The sequence below is a fragment of the Eublepharis macularius genome, chromosome 7 (assembly GCF_028583425.1).
Source record: "Eublepharis macularius isolate TG4126 chromosome 7, MPM_Emac_v1.0, whole genome shotgun sequence".
In the NCBI taxonomy this organism is placed as follows: Eukaryota; Metazoa; Chordata; class Lepidosauria; order Squamata; family Eublepharidae; genus Eublepharis; species Eublepharis macularius.
In genome coordinates this window covers 20,327,463-20,341,354 of record NC_072796.1, presented here as the reverse complement: position 1 = coordinate 20,341,354, position 13,892 = coordinate 20,327,463, and the positions used below count along the sequence as shown (strand labels likewise).

At 46.9% G+C, this 13,892-nt stretch overlaps 1 protein-coding gene across 1 annotated transcript in view; it reads right to left on the bottom strand.

The window, feature by feature from the left end:
* Positions 1–11,686, bottom strand: part of FBXL7 (F-box and leucine rich repeat protein 7) — a 198,051-nt gene extending 186,365 nt beyond the window's left edge. The window contains exon 1 of the mRNA XM_054984398.1: positions 11,633–11,686. Coding sequence (XP_054840373.1) covers positions 11,633–11,669 — 37 coding nt within the window. The 5' untranslated portion in view covers positions 11,670–11,686. The remainder of the gene's footprint in view (positions 1–11,632) is intronic.
* Between the last annotated feature and the right edge of the window lie 2,206 nt (positions 11,687–13,892).

Below are 13,892 nucleotides of genomic sequence, written 5' to 3'. Positions count from 1 at the left end.
GAATACATATATTCCTTGCTTTAGCAAAGCATCACTTACCGGGAGGATTCTTATTATTCTTTATTTTTGAGAATGCTTCAAGGCAAAAATGCATCTATAAGCAGGAGCGGGGTAATTTAATACGCTAATTTGCAACAGAGTTCTCTTATCTCGCAAACCACGGAGACCCAAAACTGTCACGTGATTTAGGATGTTAACTGGACAAACGTATGTCACTGTATAGGAATTTCCTGTTTCAAATGTGACCCTGAGCAAGGACTTCCTGTTTCTTTCTTTTCTTAGAAGGCTTCACTAGATGTACCAACCATTAGTTCCCCCAGCTCCCACTGCACAGGCAAGACAATAACAGCTAGGCATGAAGTGCCTGTATTAAGGACAGCCACTTCTACTCTTCATTTGATAAAAAGAATGCGCTGTCTACCTTTCTTATAAATGTCATAAACAAAATATGCTGGGCCATGCCTGGTGTCCAAGTTTGGCCTCCTTCCCAAAACTGGAGGGGGAGAGGGAAAAAGAGATTAAATAGATATCAACTTCATCATATAGCCTTGAAATGGGTGGAATTCCATCTCCTTACTCTAATTATAAACTTTAAAAAAAACCTACACATTTTTCATCTCAAATGATCAAAGATTCACAAATGTTTTTTTTTTTTTAAATCCAGATGCCACTGCTGAGTAAATACTGCACCAATGATCCCCGTCATCCAGCTTGATCCATATAAGGCCTGAAATTAATGGTAAAAATTGATAGCAATGTGAGTTAGTGACAACTAACTTCTGATTATGGATAAGAGCACAAGGGACAGGCAAAGATTAAATGCCGCTCTCCCCAATCCAAGCCCCTCTTTCTTTGCACTGGATAACATAGGCGTTGTCAAAATTAAAGCACACACAATGCTGGCCATATTAGTCAGAAAACACTCTTTATTAGTCAACTGGGCTCCACCAATTACTCCACAAGTCACTCGGGTGACCCCAGGTGCCCGCCACTGGTGGGCAATCTCCCAGTGGTTTGGGGCCACCTTTGGAGACTGCTTACCACTGGCAGGCACCCTCAGAACATGTGCAGTGCAGCGAGCACGCTTCTGGGGGGGAACAATGACATCACTTCCTGAAATGACATCACGGGTGTGCTCCTGCGCTTTGTAGGGGCCACTTTTGACCCCAAATGGGCCAGAATTAGCCCCGTGCAAAGTGTGGGAGCACGCTCACGGCTGGCATGATAATGTCACTTCCCAGAAGTGATGCCATCACTGAAGTGCAGAAGTATGTGCATGCTTTATGTACATGAAAAGAAACATAAAGAAGACACGAGGTAAGTGCTATGTTTCTCACCTTCCCACCAGGAGGGTATAGGAATCTGGCAACTCTACTTGGGCCTGTCACACTCTCTCAGCCAAATCTACCTCACAGGGTTTTTGCAACGCCAAAACGTTGCAAGGCCAAAACATCTTCTTGGAAGAAGAGCAGAATAAAACATGACAGGACAATATCTCTCTACACATAAATGACCATCAATTTAAATAATGGGCCAGGATTGGAGTTCCTTGAAACTACACATTTTCCAGAGTTCTCACCCGCAGAAGGATCTCTACTAGAGAACGTGTTTTCTCAATTTCTGTAGCAAGGATGAAAGCACAGTAAGCAATGGCTTGCCTCCAGAATTCAAGTAAAGACGGGTGGCCTTAATTCTTCTACGCTGAAATAATATTTCTGGCATTTTTACGTCATTTCAGCCAAGTCAAATAAGCAACAATTGGGAAAATAAAAGATGTATATATGACCAGATGTGGACAGCATTGCCCCTATCCTTCAGGTTACGGTTTTTCAAGCCCCCAACTCTCGGGGAAGCCATTCACCTCAGTTTGGTTGCCAAAGAACCTTGGCACAGTACAAAGAATTTTGGGACATAATGTAAGAGCTCCACAAACCCAGTTGCCGGTAGCAACTGTTCCACCATCACCTTCCCCAAAGATCTTCTTCCATTTCTTGAGTTCTCAAATTTAAAAGGATGTTGGGAAGGAGGAGGTCTTCTCTCACGTTATCCTGGAGTTCAGAGAACATAAGAAATGAGAGGAAATTCCACCAATATATACCTTTTGTAAATCAAATCCAAATTACAGAAGACATTCCACCTCCTCCAGGAGAGGGTACAGAGAATCAAGGAGCGGAAGGCAGCTAACAATGGCCACAAATCACGATTAAGCTAAGATTCATGGGAAATGTGAAAGGTGCAGAATGTGGACCTTGATGGTCTACTTAGTATAAGCAGTAGAAGGCAGGTGAGTGTGTTGCACTTGGGTCACAGCGGCTGACACGACAGCCCAATCTAGCAACTATCTAAAAACAAAAAGGTATTTTACAGCCATTAATATATAACAGGGATCCTAAACATTACAGTCCCCCATATCAAGCAGAGATAGAATTGTTAATATGGAGAGCATCTGTAAACATAGGCTCTGTAGAAAGGCACACTGACATGACTGTAGCATAGTGGTTAAATGGTTGGGTTGCAAATCAGCACTCCGCTGGTTCAAATCCCAGTATGGCCATGAGCTTAGCAGGCGGCCTTGGGTAAGTCACTGCTCTCAGCCCCAGCTCCTCAGCTGTATTGTGTGGATAATAACAATGCTGTTCACTGCTCTGAGTGGTTCACTAAACTGTTTAGAAGAGTGGTATACAGGGCTTTTTTCAGCTGGAACGTGGGGGAACGGAGTTCCGGAACCTCTTGAAAATGGTCACATGGCTGGTGGCCCCGCCCCCTGATCTCCAGACAGAGGGGAGTTTAGATTGCCCTCCACGCCGCCAGAGCAGCATGGAGGGCAATCTAAACTCCCCTCTATCTGGAGATCAGGGGGCAGGGCCACTGGCCATGTGACCATTTTCCTTGAGGGCAACCCACTGAGTTCCACCACCTCTTTTCCCAGAAAAAAAGCCCTGGTGGTATATAAGCGCAGTTGTTGTTACAATAACAATAATTATTACTCCACTGTATCAGAGCTCCAATCAAGAAATCAAGAGAGAATTAGTTCAGGGGGATAGGATCTGGGCCTAAAAATACAGCACATCCAAGCCCAGATTGATAACCGAAGTAAAACTGACATGCGCAAGATGGTTTGCTTTTAAAAGTGTGAGAGAACACAGTTTATTTCGGGGTGGGGTGGGGGGAATGCCCACAGCTGAGATAAAATTTAAATGTTAAGTCTTCTAACTGTACACGCCTCAGGAAAACACTCTCTAAGGTGGGTTTATGTCAACACAGCACTCTGCTGCCACTTACGTTACATGCCAGACACAGCAAAACGTTGCCAACCCACTGCAACACCTCAGATCACTGCATCTCCTCAGATCTTTAATCCACTCTCCTGTTAATCTAACTGGTCGGGCAGCAAATGAATCTTCCCCCTCTGAAGCAAGTGTTATCAGGACTTTTTTTTTCTGGGAAAAGAGGTGGTGGAACTCAGTGGTGGAACTTGAGACCGCACAATGGCATCACTTTGGGTCAGCTGGAACAAGGGAAGAGTTTCTTAAAGTTTAAATCGTCCTCAGTGAAAATGGTCACATGGCTGGTGGCCCCACCCCTGATCTCCAGACAGAGGGGAGTTTAATGGCCATGTGACCATTTTTGAGGTGCCGAAACTCCATTCCACCGCATTCCCGCTGAAAAAAAGCCCTGGGTGTTGTTATCCTCTGAATCAGCTGTACCCCCAATGCTGAGAAAACCAACATTATACCATTCCAGACTCTTTTGACCTCTTAGCCAAAAAGGATTAATGAAGGATACAGTTTCAGGCAGGCAGACATGTTGGTCTATAGTAGAAGAGCAAGATTCAGGTCCAGTAGCACCTTAAAGACCAACTAGGTTTTCAAGGTATGAGGTTTCAAGAGTCAGAGCTCCCTTTGTCAAGTTACAATATTTATTTAAAATTGTTGTAACCCCACCTTTCTCCCAAAACACTCGAGACCCAAGGGAAGGGAACAAGAAGAATTAAAACATTCGCACGTGGTCACTGGCTATAGGAGCAAAGGAATCTCAAGTAGTGTAGTACAATCACAGTATGATTTCTACATTTGGGTCCCTTGTTCTGTACACTGCACTTGGGCAGGAACATATGCAGCCACCCTTTTGGCCAATCCATCTCCAAGGGCATTTACTCCTTGGCAACTAGTTTGTTTTCTGGAGGGGTGAATAGATCTAACTGCTGCATTCTGAACTTCTAAACTACTTACTGGGAGCTAGGAAAGACTCTCTATGGCCTATCCTTCTCAGCCAATCTGGGATACTGCTGATGAGAAGGGCATCTGAGAAGACATCTGTCAGAAGTATATGAATGGATAACAAGAAGGCCGGCAGTTTAAGAAACGATGAGACTTTACGCTTCAACAGAAGGAAGAATTCAGAATGGAAATCCTGATGAGCCAGTTCAAATCCAGTACTGATTTCTCACTTCAGTTCTTTTTGGAAACAGAAAAAACTGAGTACAGCCCAGAATGCTATGGCACCCTTGGGACTGGCTTAGTCTTATAGTCAATGAAGAGCGAGATGACACTCATCAAGTCTGACTCTGTAGAGGTTTGCTTTCGGCCAACTCCAGTGCATAATCCCTGGAAACTGTCTCCAGCAACGGGGGTATCTATGATTGTCGGAGCCCATCTGGAGGCGAAAGATGTTGACTCTTTGGGTTGTCCAGCATCAAGCTTAATATTCCTTCTTGCTCCCCCTAGAGGATTAAGAGCTAAGCTACAAGTGATGCCTGACACAGGTTGGACACTTGTCAGCTTCCCTCAAGTTTTGATGGGAAATGTAGGCATCCTGGTCTTGCAGCTGTAATGGAGAGCCAAGCTGTAAAACCGGGATGCCTACATTTCCCATCAAAACTTGAGGTAAGCTGACAAGTGTCCAACCTGTGTAAGGCGTCACTTGTAGCTTGGCTCTAAGATGATCCTATGGGCTGAAATCTCTGCCAGTGGATATGGTCTCTTGGAACTGTAAGTGCTGGCACTTCTCCAAAGGTGGGGCTGTTCGGCCCCCTGAAAGACAAGCGGAGATTTAACTTGTGCCATCCTTCTTTGAGATGGAAAAATGTTATTTCGTGCCTTTACTTTTCATGATGACCACTTCCCGTTGCTCCCCCACCAGAAAATCAGGCACCAGAAAATCAGGTGCTGGCACCAGAAAATCAGGTGCTGAACAAATGCAACTGTGCACCTGAATCAATGTCTCAGTTGTGAAGCCACATATTACTTGACGGCTACCATTGCCTTAAAGTCTACCGCTGAATCCATGGATGTGCCTGCCAAAAGTGCTCCTGACCAAGAAACATCCTTGAGTTGCTTGCAAACACTGGGATATAAGGGGAAGAAGATGATCCGCCTGGAGGAAAGTTGCTAGGGGGGGGGGAGCTAACCAGGTAGACAACGTCTAGAATACTACTGAAGCCATGAAGCTTCTTGGCATCCCACTCCCACAAAGATCTTTCAGACCATCCTTACTGATAAACAAGACAACGCTGAAGATTAGGACTGACACTGGGGCAACCACATGGCAATACCGTAAGTCATTCCATCCCCTTCTCTCCATTGCCTGAGTAAACATTGTGCCGCTGTTGTCCTGGCTAAAGTGCTCAGCTTGAAAGATCCTAGGAAAAGAAGTAGGATAATCTGGATGAGCTCTGGGGGAATATTATATCCCCTTGATGCTCTTGGGCTTGGTATACAATGTACCCTCTTCCTTGTCCTCCGTAAAGTACCAACTGAGCATCCCGTTACTGAATAAATTTTCCATATCTGCATCAGCCTGATCTACTAATTCTTTCAATGGCTTATCCTTGTGAGAACAAGAAATGGAACCTTTGGATCCAGTGAGTGACTTCCTAGGATTACTGGGTCCTCTTGCCCAGTCTTCATTGAGGAGGCCATCACATGATTTTTTTTTTTACGGGGTTAGGATAACATCTCTGTAGAGGTCACGGGAAACAGACACAGGTCAGGTATCAACCCTATTTTGGCACTGCAAGAACTCCATGAAACAGGAGGACTCCCTGGCTGTAGGTGATGCCAGAGGCGGAAGATTTGCAAGTTCTCTCAAGTCTGACACATCCTTGAAGTAGCTCTGGCAATTGTACTTCTTGTGAGATTTTGTATGGGACAACAGTGCAGTCCCAAGTTAGTGTCTTCTGAAGTACGTTCAGTTATCAAGTTCGAGTGGATTTATTTCCTATTGTGTTTAGGATACCAGCCTTCAAGCAGGATTCTCTTACCTAATTGCATCAAATCCACCAGCACTGCAACCTGCACTTCTTGAACAAATAACCCTTTCATTCAATACAGAAAACTGGGAGCAACATGTGAAATCTGTTATGTCTGGGATTTACTCACAGGGTGTCTGGGATTCGTGCCCATTCCCTAGCATTTGACTTTCTCTATGAAGATAACAAGACAATGGATGAAGAGTTGGGAGAGATTGCAAGATGGCAACCGCTACAACTGCAGTTTTTCCAACTTGTGCCATTGTTGCAAGGGACAGAAACATCACAGCTCAGCAGGAATTATTCCACACCTTCCAGATGAAAGGAGTGGGGGCTGCTTAGCTGAATCCTCGGCTTCCCCCTCCAAAGCAACCCAGCCTAGAGGAAAAGACGTGGCTCTAGATGGAACATAAGAGAAATGGCCTGTGATTCAGCAAGTGGCTGGTGCAACCACTCTGGGACTTGGTCACGCCACTGGTACTATTCAATCAGCTCACTTCTCCACTTGGTCACGACCAAAGGGCTTAGCTCAGGTGGAGTAAAACCAGGCATGACCTGTTGCCAAAGAAACTGACTCATCCATCTACTAGATGGTTTCACGTTGTGGTAGAACAGCTAGATCTGTTGTTCCTTCCTCTTCCCTACCTCAATATCCAAGTTGAGGAAGGTGGAAAGAATGTCCTGAGGGAGCTCTGCAGAACCTCTGCAATTTGACCACTTGAGAGAACGAGACACTCCTTCCTCCTGGAGGGGTCCTGCAGCAGTACGTTTTGGACCGAATGGGATGGCCAACGTGAGGACGGAAGACTGTTCTTCGGGCTCCAAAGGGAGATGATTACCAGAAAGAGAATTTTCATGATCAACTTTCTGGGACAGCAAGGTGAGGAGTACAGGAAAACGTACAAGGCAGAAATTATTTTTTTAAAAAGAAAATATTTTTGCAGACGTACCTATAACTAAGCCAGATTTCAAAGATTTCTGTTGGTTTCATTTTTATAAAAGATGACCTTTCCAGCAGCCACTTATACTAAAAACATAAAAAAGGATGTCTCTCTCAGGACAGAGTTATGTGGAGAACAACAGTTTGAGCGGGGACAGACGCTGCTCCATAGACCTAAATGCAAGGGGGGGGGGTTAGTAAAGTGAAATTGCAGAGGTAGCATTTACACAAAACAGCTGGAGTACATTAAACTCTGCCTCTCTCTCTGGCTTTGTCCCTAGGGTTGAAAAACTTGCCATCTAGCCAGGAAGCCGTCCTGTAGTACACTACACAACGCAGGAATCCTGGAATATCAAGAATAAGCTACAAAGGATTACAAAGAATGTATGTGGGGCTTGTTCAAAAGCCCATAGCAAACGAATAGTTAGTACCAGCTCTTCCGTGCACGGCGTGTTCATCGGAGACCCCCATGTTTCTCTCTGTGTGAGGCATCAAAGCAGAATAGGAACCAGGGAATAACCCCTGACTAGTCCCTGAACACAATGAAGTCAGAAAGAGCCTTTTGTGCATGCCCAGACAATCACCTCTGAATAGCCTATCGTCAATCCCTGGATATCTAGAACTGTGGAGGCAGACTTCCAGATCAAAGAAACGCTGGTAGGTTTGAAGCTTGTTTTAAGAGTTAAAATAGTGGTTAGGGAAGGTGTAAGACTCTAAACCAGTCTGCATGTGTGTGCATACACATCTTTTTCAGCCCAGCAGGCAGATTACTGACAACGTTCCTCTCCCACCCCACCCAGTCAGTATGCAGAGGCGACAGTAGCCGCCATTCGGACAACATCCAACTTTGGCCTGGTGATGCCTGGATTTACTACCGATGGTATCAGTTTTGATTTTCAGAAGCATATCACAGACCAGTCTCATTCTCTTCCTTTCAGGAACCTACCCGAGACTATGGAGCAGATATATGTATTGCAATCAAGCTACACAACACATTTTATACCATAAAGGTATGTACCTGCCTAGTACATACCTGCACAAGAATATCTCCCCACTCCAAGTCTGAGCCTAAGTCACTGAGCTAAGACAACGTTGCTTTTAAAAAAAGATCCCTGTGCCAATATCCACTCCCTCCTGCCATGCAAACAATCTGCATGGATTCATAAGAACGATCATGCAGACCCAGATGAAGCGGCTTTATCCTACGTCAAACCCTTGGTAAATCTTGTCTATCACCTCCCACCTGATCTTGCAGCTGAAGATGTCACAGATTGAACCTGGGACTTCCTCCATACAAAGCCTGTGATCTGCCGCTCCCCATACTGAATCGGACAAAAGATCCATCTAGTCCAGTGCTGTGGCTCCAGAAGGAGCCGTCTAGATGATTCTGAAAAAGCTTACGAACCGCGTATGAACGCTCTTTTGGCTCAGTCTTTCATACTGCCTCCACAGGTGGAGGTTCCACTTAATTAACATCTGCCAGCCACAGACAGACTTATTTCCCCCAGGAAATCTGTCTAATAAAGTCAATGTGCAGATATCCATGTGGTGATGTTAAGAGTACCAGACTGGGGTCTAGGAGACTGAAGTTCAAATTCACACACTGCCAGGAAGCTTGCTGGGTGACCTCAGGCTAATTACAGCCCAACAGCGTTGTTGGGAGGATAAAAACCTGGGATGGGAACACTATGTATGCTGCCCTGAGCGCCTTGGAGGAAGGGCAAGATGAAAAATGTACTAGGCAGGTACACAGGTCAGATAATCAAACACCTGGGAGAAGCCCTAGGCAGCCAAAATTCAGCTTGTAAATACGATCACCAGGTGGAGTATAAGAATTAACATTTGATTCTCTTCTACCCCACCAGCACCATCAGAAATGGCTGACAGAGGCGCTTTTTGACAAGGCTACTTTAGTACATTCACTGTGAGACAAATTCTGAGAAATTACTCTCTCTGTCTCTCTCTCAGCAAGTACAACTGAAAACTTTATTATCGTTCCATATTTTGCCCCAGAGCCACAATCCTCCATCATTGGTATATTCATCCAGGGCCTGATCTTTTTTAGACGAAGATAACAGACTTAATGAGTCTCTTGTTTCTGCATACTGTTTTTTTGGGGGGGAGGGGAGTTGTTAAGTATATTGTCTGATAGTTTTGACCAGAATGAAAACTGTGTGTGTTAAAAGTTTCACTATTTTGAAATGAAACACACAACAAAAGAACCCGAAAGATTATAGTCAGGTCTCAGATGGAGAGAGGTTGTGAGGGGAATCTGTTCTGAAAGATATTCAAGACCCTTTCACATTATTTCTGGCAAAGTAATCCAAAAACCCAGCACTTACTTTTTTTTTCTGGAACGGAAACAAATGTAGATCATCTTCCCGCCCCTTATTCAAGTTAGCAGAAGTTTCAGTAAAGGCCATAACTTTAAGCAATACCTATAATTGCATCTCAATATTCCTTAACACACAAGGCCTTTGGCCTGTAACACACTTTTTTGGTTTTCAACGATATGCCTACAAACAACGCATAACTACATACCGAACAAAATCATAGACTTATAGTGTCTACTTTGACCCGTTGACAAGCCACTGACAGCTAGATGGGTGGGCAGCTAGCTCAACTTGAATGAGGGAAAGCCCAGTTCAAGCCCGTCTCTACCACAGGCCCATTGTATTACCTCAGGCCCATTGTATTACCTCAGGCCCATTGTATTACCTCAGGAAAGCCATGACTCCTGAACATTGATGGCAAACCCCGGTGTGATGTCGCAGTCTCAGTGCTGGCCCCTTAGGATCCGGAAGATCCAAGTCCAACCATGTTATATTTCTCTCCTGTTTCTGTGGGGATATTAAACGTATTGTTTAATACATTCAGCCACTAAGCTCAGTAGGTGTCCTTGGGCCAGTCATTCCCTCTCTACCTAACCTACTTCACAGGGTTGTTGTTGGAGCTAAAGAGAAGCAGAAAGGCTAACAACACAACAGACAAAACACACACATGGAAGATCATGAAGGTGGGCTGCAACTCTGTGCCTGTTTTACTCAGGAGTGGGTTTCACTGAACTCAGGATCAGATGAGAAACATTCTGTGTAAGTGACAGACAACAGGTAAGTGTAGAAGTGCTTCATTTCCTAATCATAACTGTAGACGTATGGTGCCTGACAGCTCTCCGACAATGAGAAACAAACATTTCCTTGCTGCGGACTCCACCTGCAGAGCAATGGCCAACCATCGCATTTCAGGCGAACATGACGGATGCAGCAGATGGGATCAGCTTCCCCAAGGAACCACGGGGCAGTTCTCTGAGCAACGCTGATGTGTTGCTTGAGGGGAGGCACAGAGTCACCTGAGCACACGGGGGCGGCCCCTTGAAGATAGCAAAGGTTCAGCATCCAAATGCAACTTGACAGCGGAGGGCAGAACCCAACTATAACAGGCCGGCTCTATAGCGGTAAAAAGAAATAACCAGTGCTAAATCTAAACGTTTTGGCAAAAGCAAATATTGGTGGAAGAGAATTCTATCTAGGCTCTGAGACAGAAGAATCTACCCCTGCACAAAGTGGGAAAGGATGTCAGTGTGTGTCTCTCCCAGTTAGCGGGGAGTCAAGCGAATGGGCAGAAGCGCAATCCCTTTAAACTGCAGAGAGCAGAATGCCCCAGGAATTGAATGCATGCTCCAAAAGACAGCTTCTCTTTACAGCAAGGATCCTGGTCGATCCCACACAGCAAATTCACAAGGGTAGCCGGCAGTGGCAGCAACACAAAAAGGAGCCCTGTGGAACCTCCAAGTTGGCACTAAGCCAGCGCAAGCTTCTGCCCCAATAGATCTGCTGGTCTTGAAAGCGCAGCAAGACATAGATGGAGGCAAATGAACAGACATGCCTATAGGACAGGGTGCGGGCTGCAAGACACTGGAGCCCTTTCGCTTAGGAAAACCTGGCCCCGTTTCCCTTTAGAAGTAAAAACTGCCTATAGGAAACCACACAAATGGTGCAATCCTAAGAAGAGTTATACCAGTCTAAGCCCATTGAAATCAATGGGCTTAGACGGGAGTAACTCTTTTTAGGATTACACCGAAACGCTTCCCTCTTCCCTCCTCGGAAACAGAGAGCAAGCCTAGAGCCCGGCGGCTGCAATCCGACGCCACGCTTACTCGGGAGCAAAGCCCACTGCGCCGAGCGGATTGCAGAGGAGCTACAGGCGTGCAAACTGTTACGCTCTGGAAGGAAATCCCAGCTCTGCTGTGAGCCGCGAACTGACTTCCAGAGTCTCGCCCGGAAAACGGACGGCGACTTTGCAACACTCGGGGCGGCGGGGCGGGCAGAGAGCCCCGCGAGTCCCAGGGAGCGTCTCTCCGTTCCCGGCACCTTCGCCGCGCCCGGCCGCTCTCCCCGCACGAAGCGCCCGCCAGGCTCCCCGCCCCGGCCAGGCCGACTCACCGTCACTGCCGTACTGCTTGCCATTGTTCGCACCCATCCTGCCCGCTTCATGCTCTTCTCCGCCGCCCGACACCCAGCATGTCGCTCCGCGGGAAAGAGCCGAGACCCCGCGCGGGGAGGCGACGGCTCTGCGACGCCGCGTCTTCGGGGACTTTCCGCCCCGACCTGCCGCCGCAGCCCCGTCCCGGGAAGGCGGGCGATGCCTAGAGCCGCCCGAGCGGAGCAGGCAGGGCAGGGAGAACCCGCCGCTCTCTTAGGCTGCAGCCAGAAGCGGAGAGCCGCTGGCGGTGGGGCAGGCGCGGGGAGTGGCCGCCGCTGGGCGAGTGCCGCCGGCCGGGCTTCGCGTCCTCCCCCTGGCGGAGGGCGGCGGCGGCGGCGGCGGCCAGAGTTGCGCTCCCGGCGCGCGCGCCGCGGAGACTTTTGTTGGCGGCAGGCGCCTCCTCCGCTGCGGCACCGCCCGACCGGCGAAGGCAGCCCCGGCCTTTTAAAGGCGCCGCGCCGCCCGGCAGTCACGGGCCTGCCGCAGAAGAGGGGACGAGCAAAGCGCCGCGCCTCGCCTCCCCAGCCGACGAGGTTTCATTCCTTGGTGGGGATCCGACTGGGTTGCCTTCCTGCAGGCGCAGTCAGGGACTAGAGCCCCCCCCCTGCAGTTAAAAGACTTCCCGGCACCTTCCAGACCAACCAGATAAAAAAAGTGTCAGGTGGGTAGTCGTGTTGGTCCGGCAGTAGAAGAGTCCGGGTGCACCTTAGAGGCCAACTTAGGGCCAAGCTACAAGCCCTGAATGACGCAGGTTGGACACTTGTCAGCTTCCTTCAAGTTTTGATGGGAAATGTAGGCAGCTTGGCAGAATGTTGGACAAGTGACAGTTGAAAAGTCCATTGGACAGCAGTTGGAGAGCCAAGCTGCAAGACCAGGATGCCTACATTTCCCATCAAAACTTGAGGGAACCTGACAAGTGTCCAACCTGTGTCATTCATCGCTTGTAGCTTGGCCCTCAGAGTCTCTCTACACTACTAAGGGACGCGCAAGTGCAGGATTGTGTGTCTAGTCTTCAATTCTGGTCTTGCTCAATGCACGTGAATGCCGATTTCACTGGAGCTCCCTTTGTGGGGCTGCATCTGTAAGTGATTCCAGAGGGCAAAGCGCCATTCCACTCTATTTTTGTTGCAAGAACAAATACTGTAGGTTCCTTTGAATTGCCCATTTGCATTGCTTTAAGGTGTGAGAAAGTGTCAAGATCTGCATTTTAATGAATGGATGTGGGAGGCGGGGGAAACTGGGATACTTTTGGCAGTTGAGGAGGAACTGATATTAAACACGTGGTGTGGAGCAAATTGAAGTGTGACTGTGCAATCAGAGGGCATGGAAAGTTGGAGGGGGGACATGTGAAATGAGATTCACTTGAGCATACCTAGGTATTTAGTAATGTGTTAGAGAGACTCTTACAGTGCAATCCTAAGAAGAATTACTCCAGTCTAAGCTGATTGAAATCAATGCATTTAGACTGGAGTAACTCTTCTTAGGATTGCCTTGTTAGAGCTTTGACTCTCCAAAGATCATAACCTGAAAATCTAGTTGGTCTTGAAGAAGGTAAAACAGGAGTCCAATGGCACCTTTCAGCCTAACCAAATCATAGCCAAATAAAAGGGCACCTTAAAGACTATTTATTTCAATATCAGCTTTCATGTCTCACCCACTTATTTATTTATTTATTTATTCATTCCCCAACTTTCTCCCCAATGGGGACCAAAAGTGGTTTACATGATTCTTCTCTCTTCCATTTTATCCCCACAACAGCCCTCTGAGGTCGGTTAGGCTGAGAGAGAGAGAGAGAGGTTATTCAAGATCACCTAGCAGGTTTCCATGGTATAGCAGAGATTCGAACTTAGTTCTTCCAGACCCTAGTCCAGTGCTCTAACCACTACACAACACATCTATCTGAAATAGGCTATGCTCCAGGAAAGTTCATACCAAAATAAACGTTGCTAGTCTTCAATGCACCTCTGAGCGCCTGTTTTATTTTTCTAGGACAGTCTTTGCAATAACCAAACTCATTCCAGCTTGAGTTTCCCTGAGTCCAGGCTCAGGGCACCTGATTAAGTGACTTCTGACTCACGAAAGCTTTGGCTGGAATAAACTTGGCTAGTGTTTAAGGTACCTGTGGCCTCCCGTTTTATTTTGCTACTTCTCCTACTCATGGTGATTATTCTAGCATAAGTTTATTTTTGCTTCGTCAGAGAAACTGGGTTGTTCCAAAGG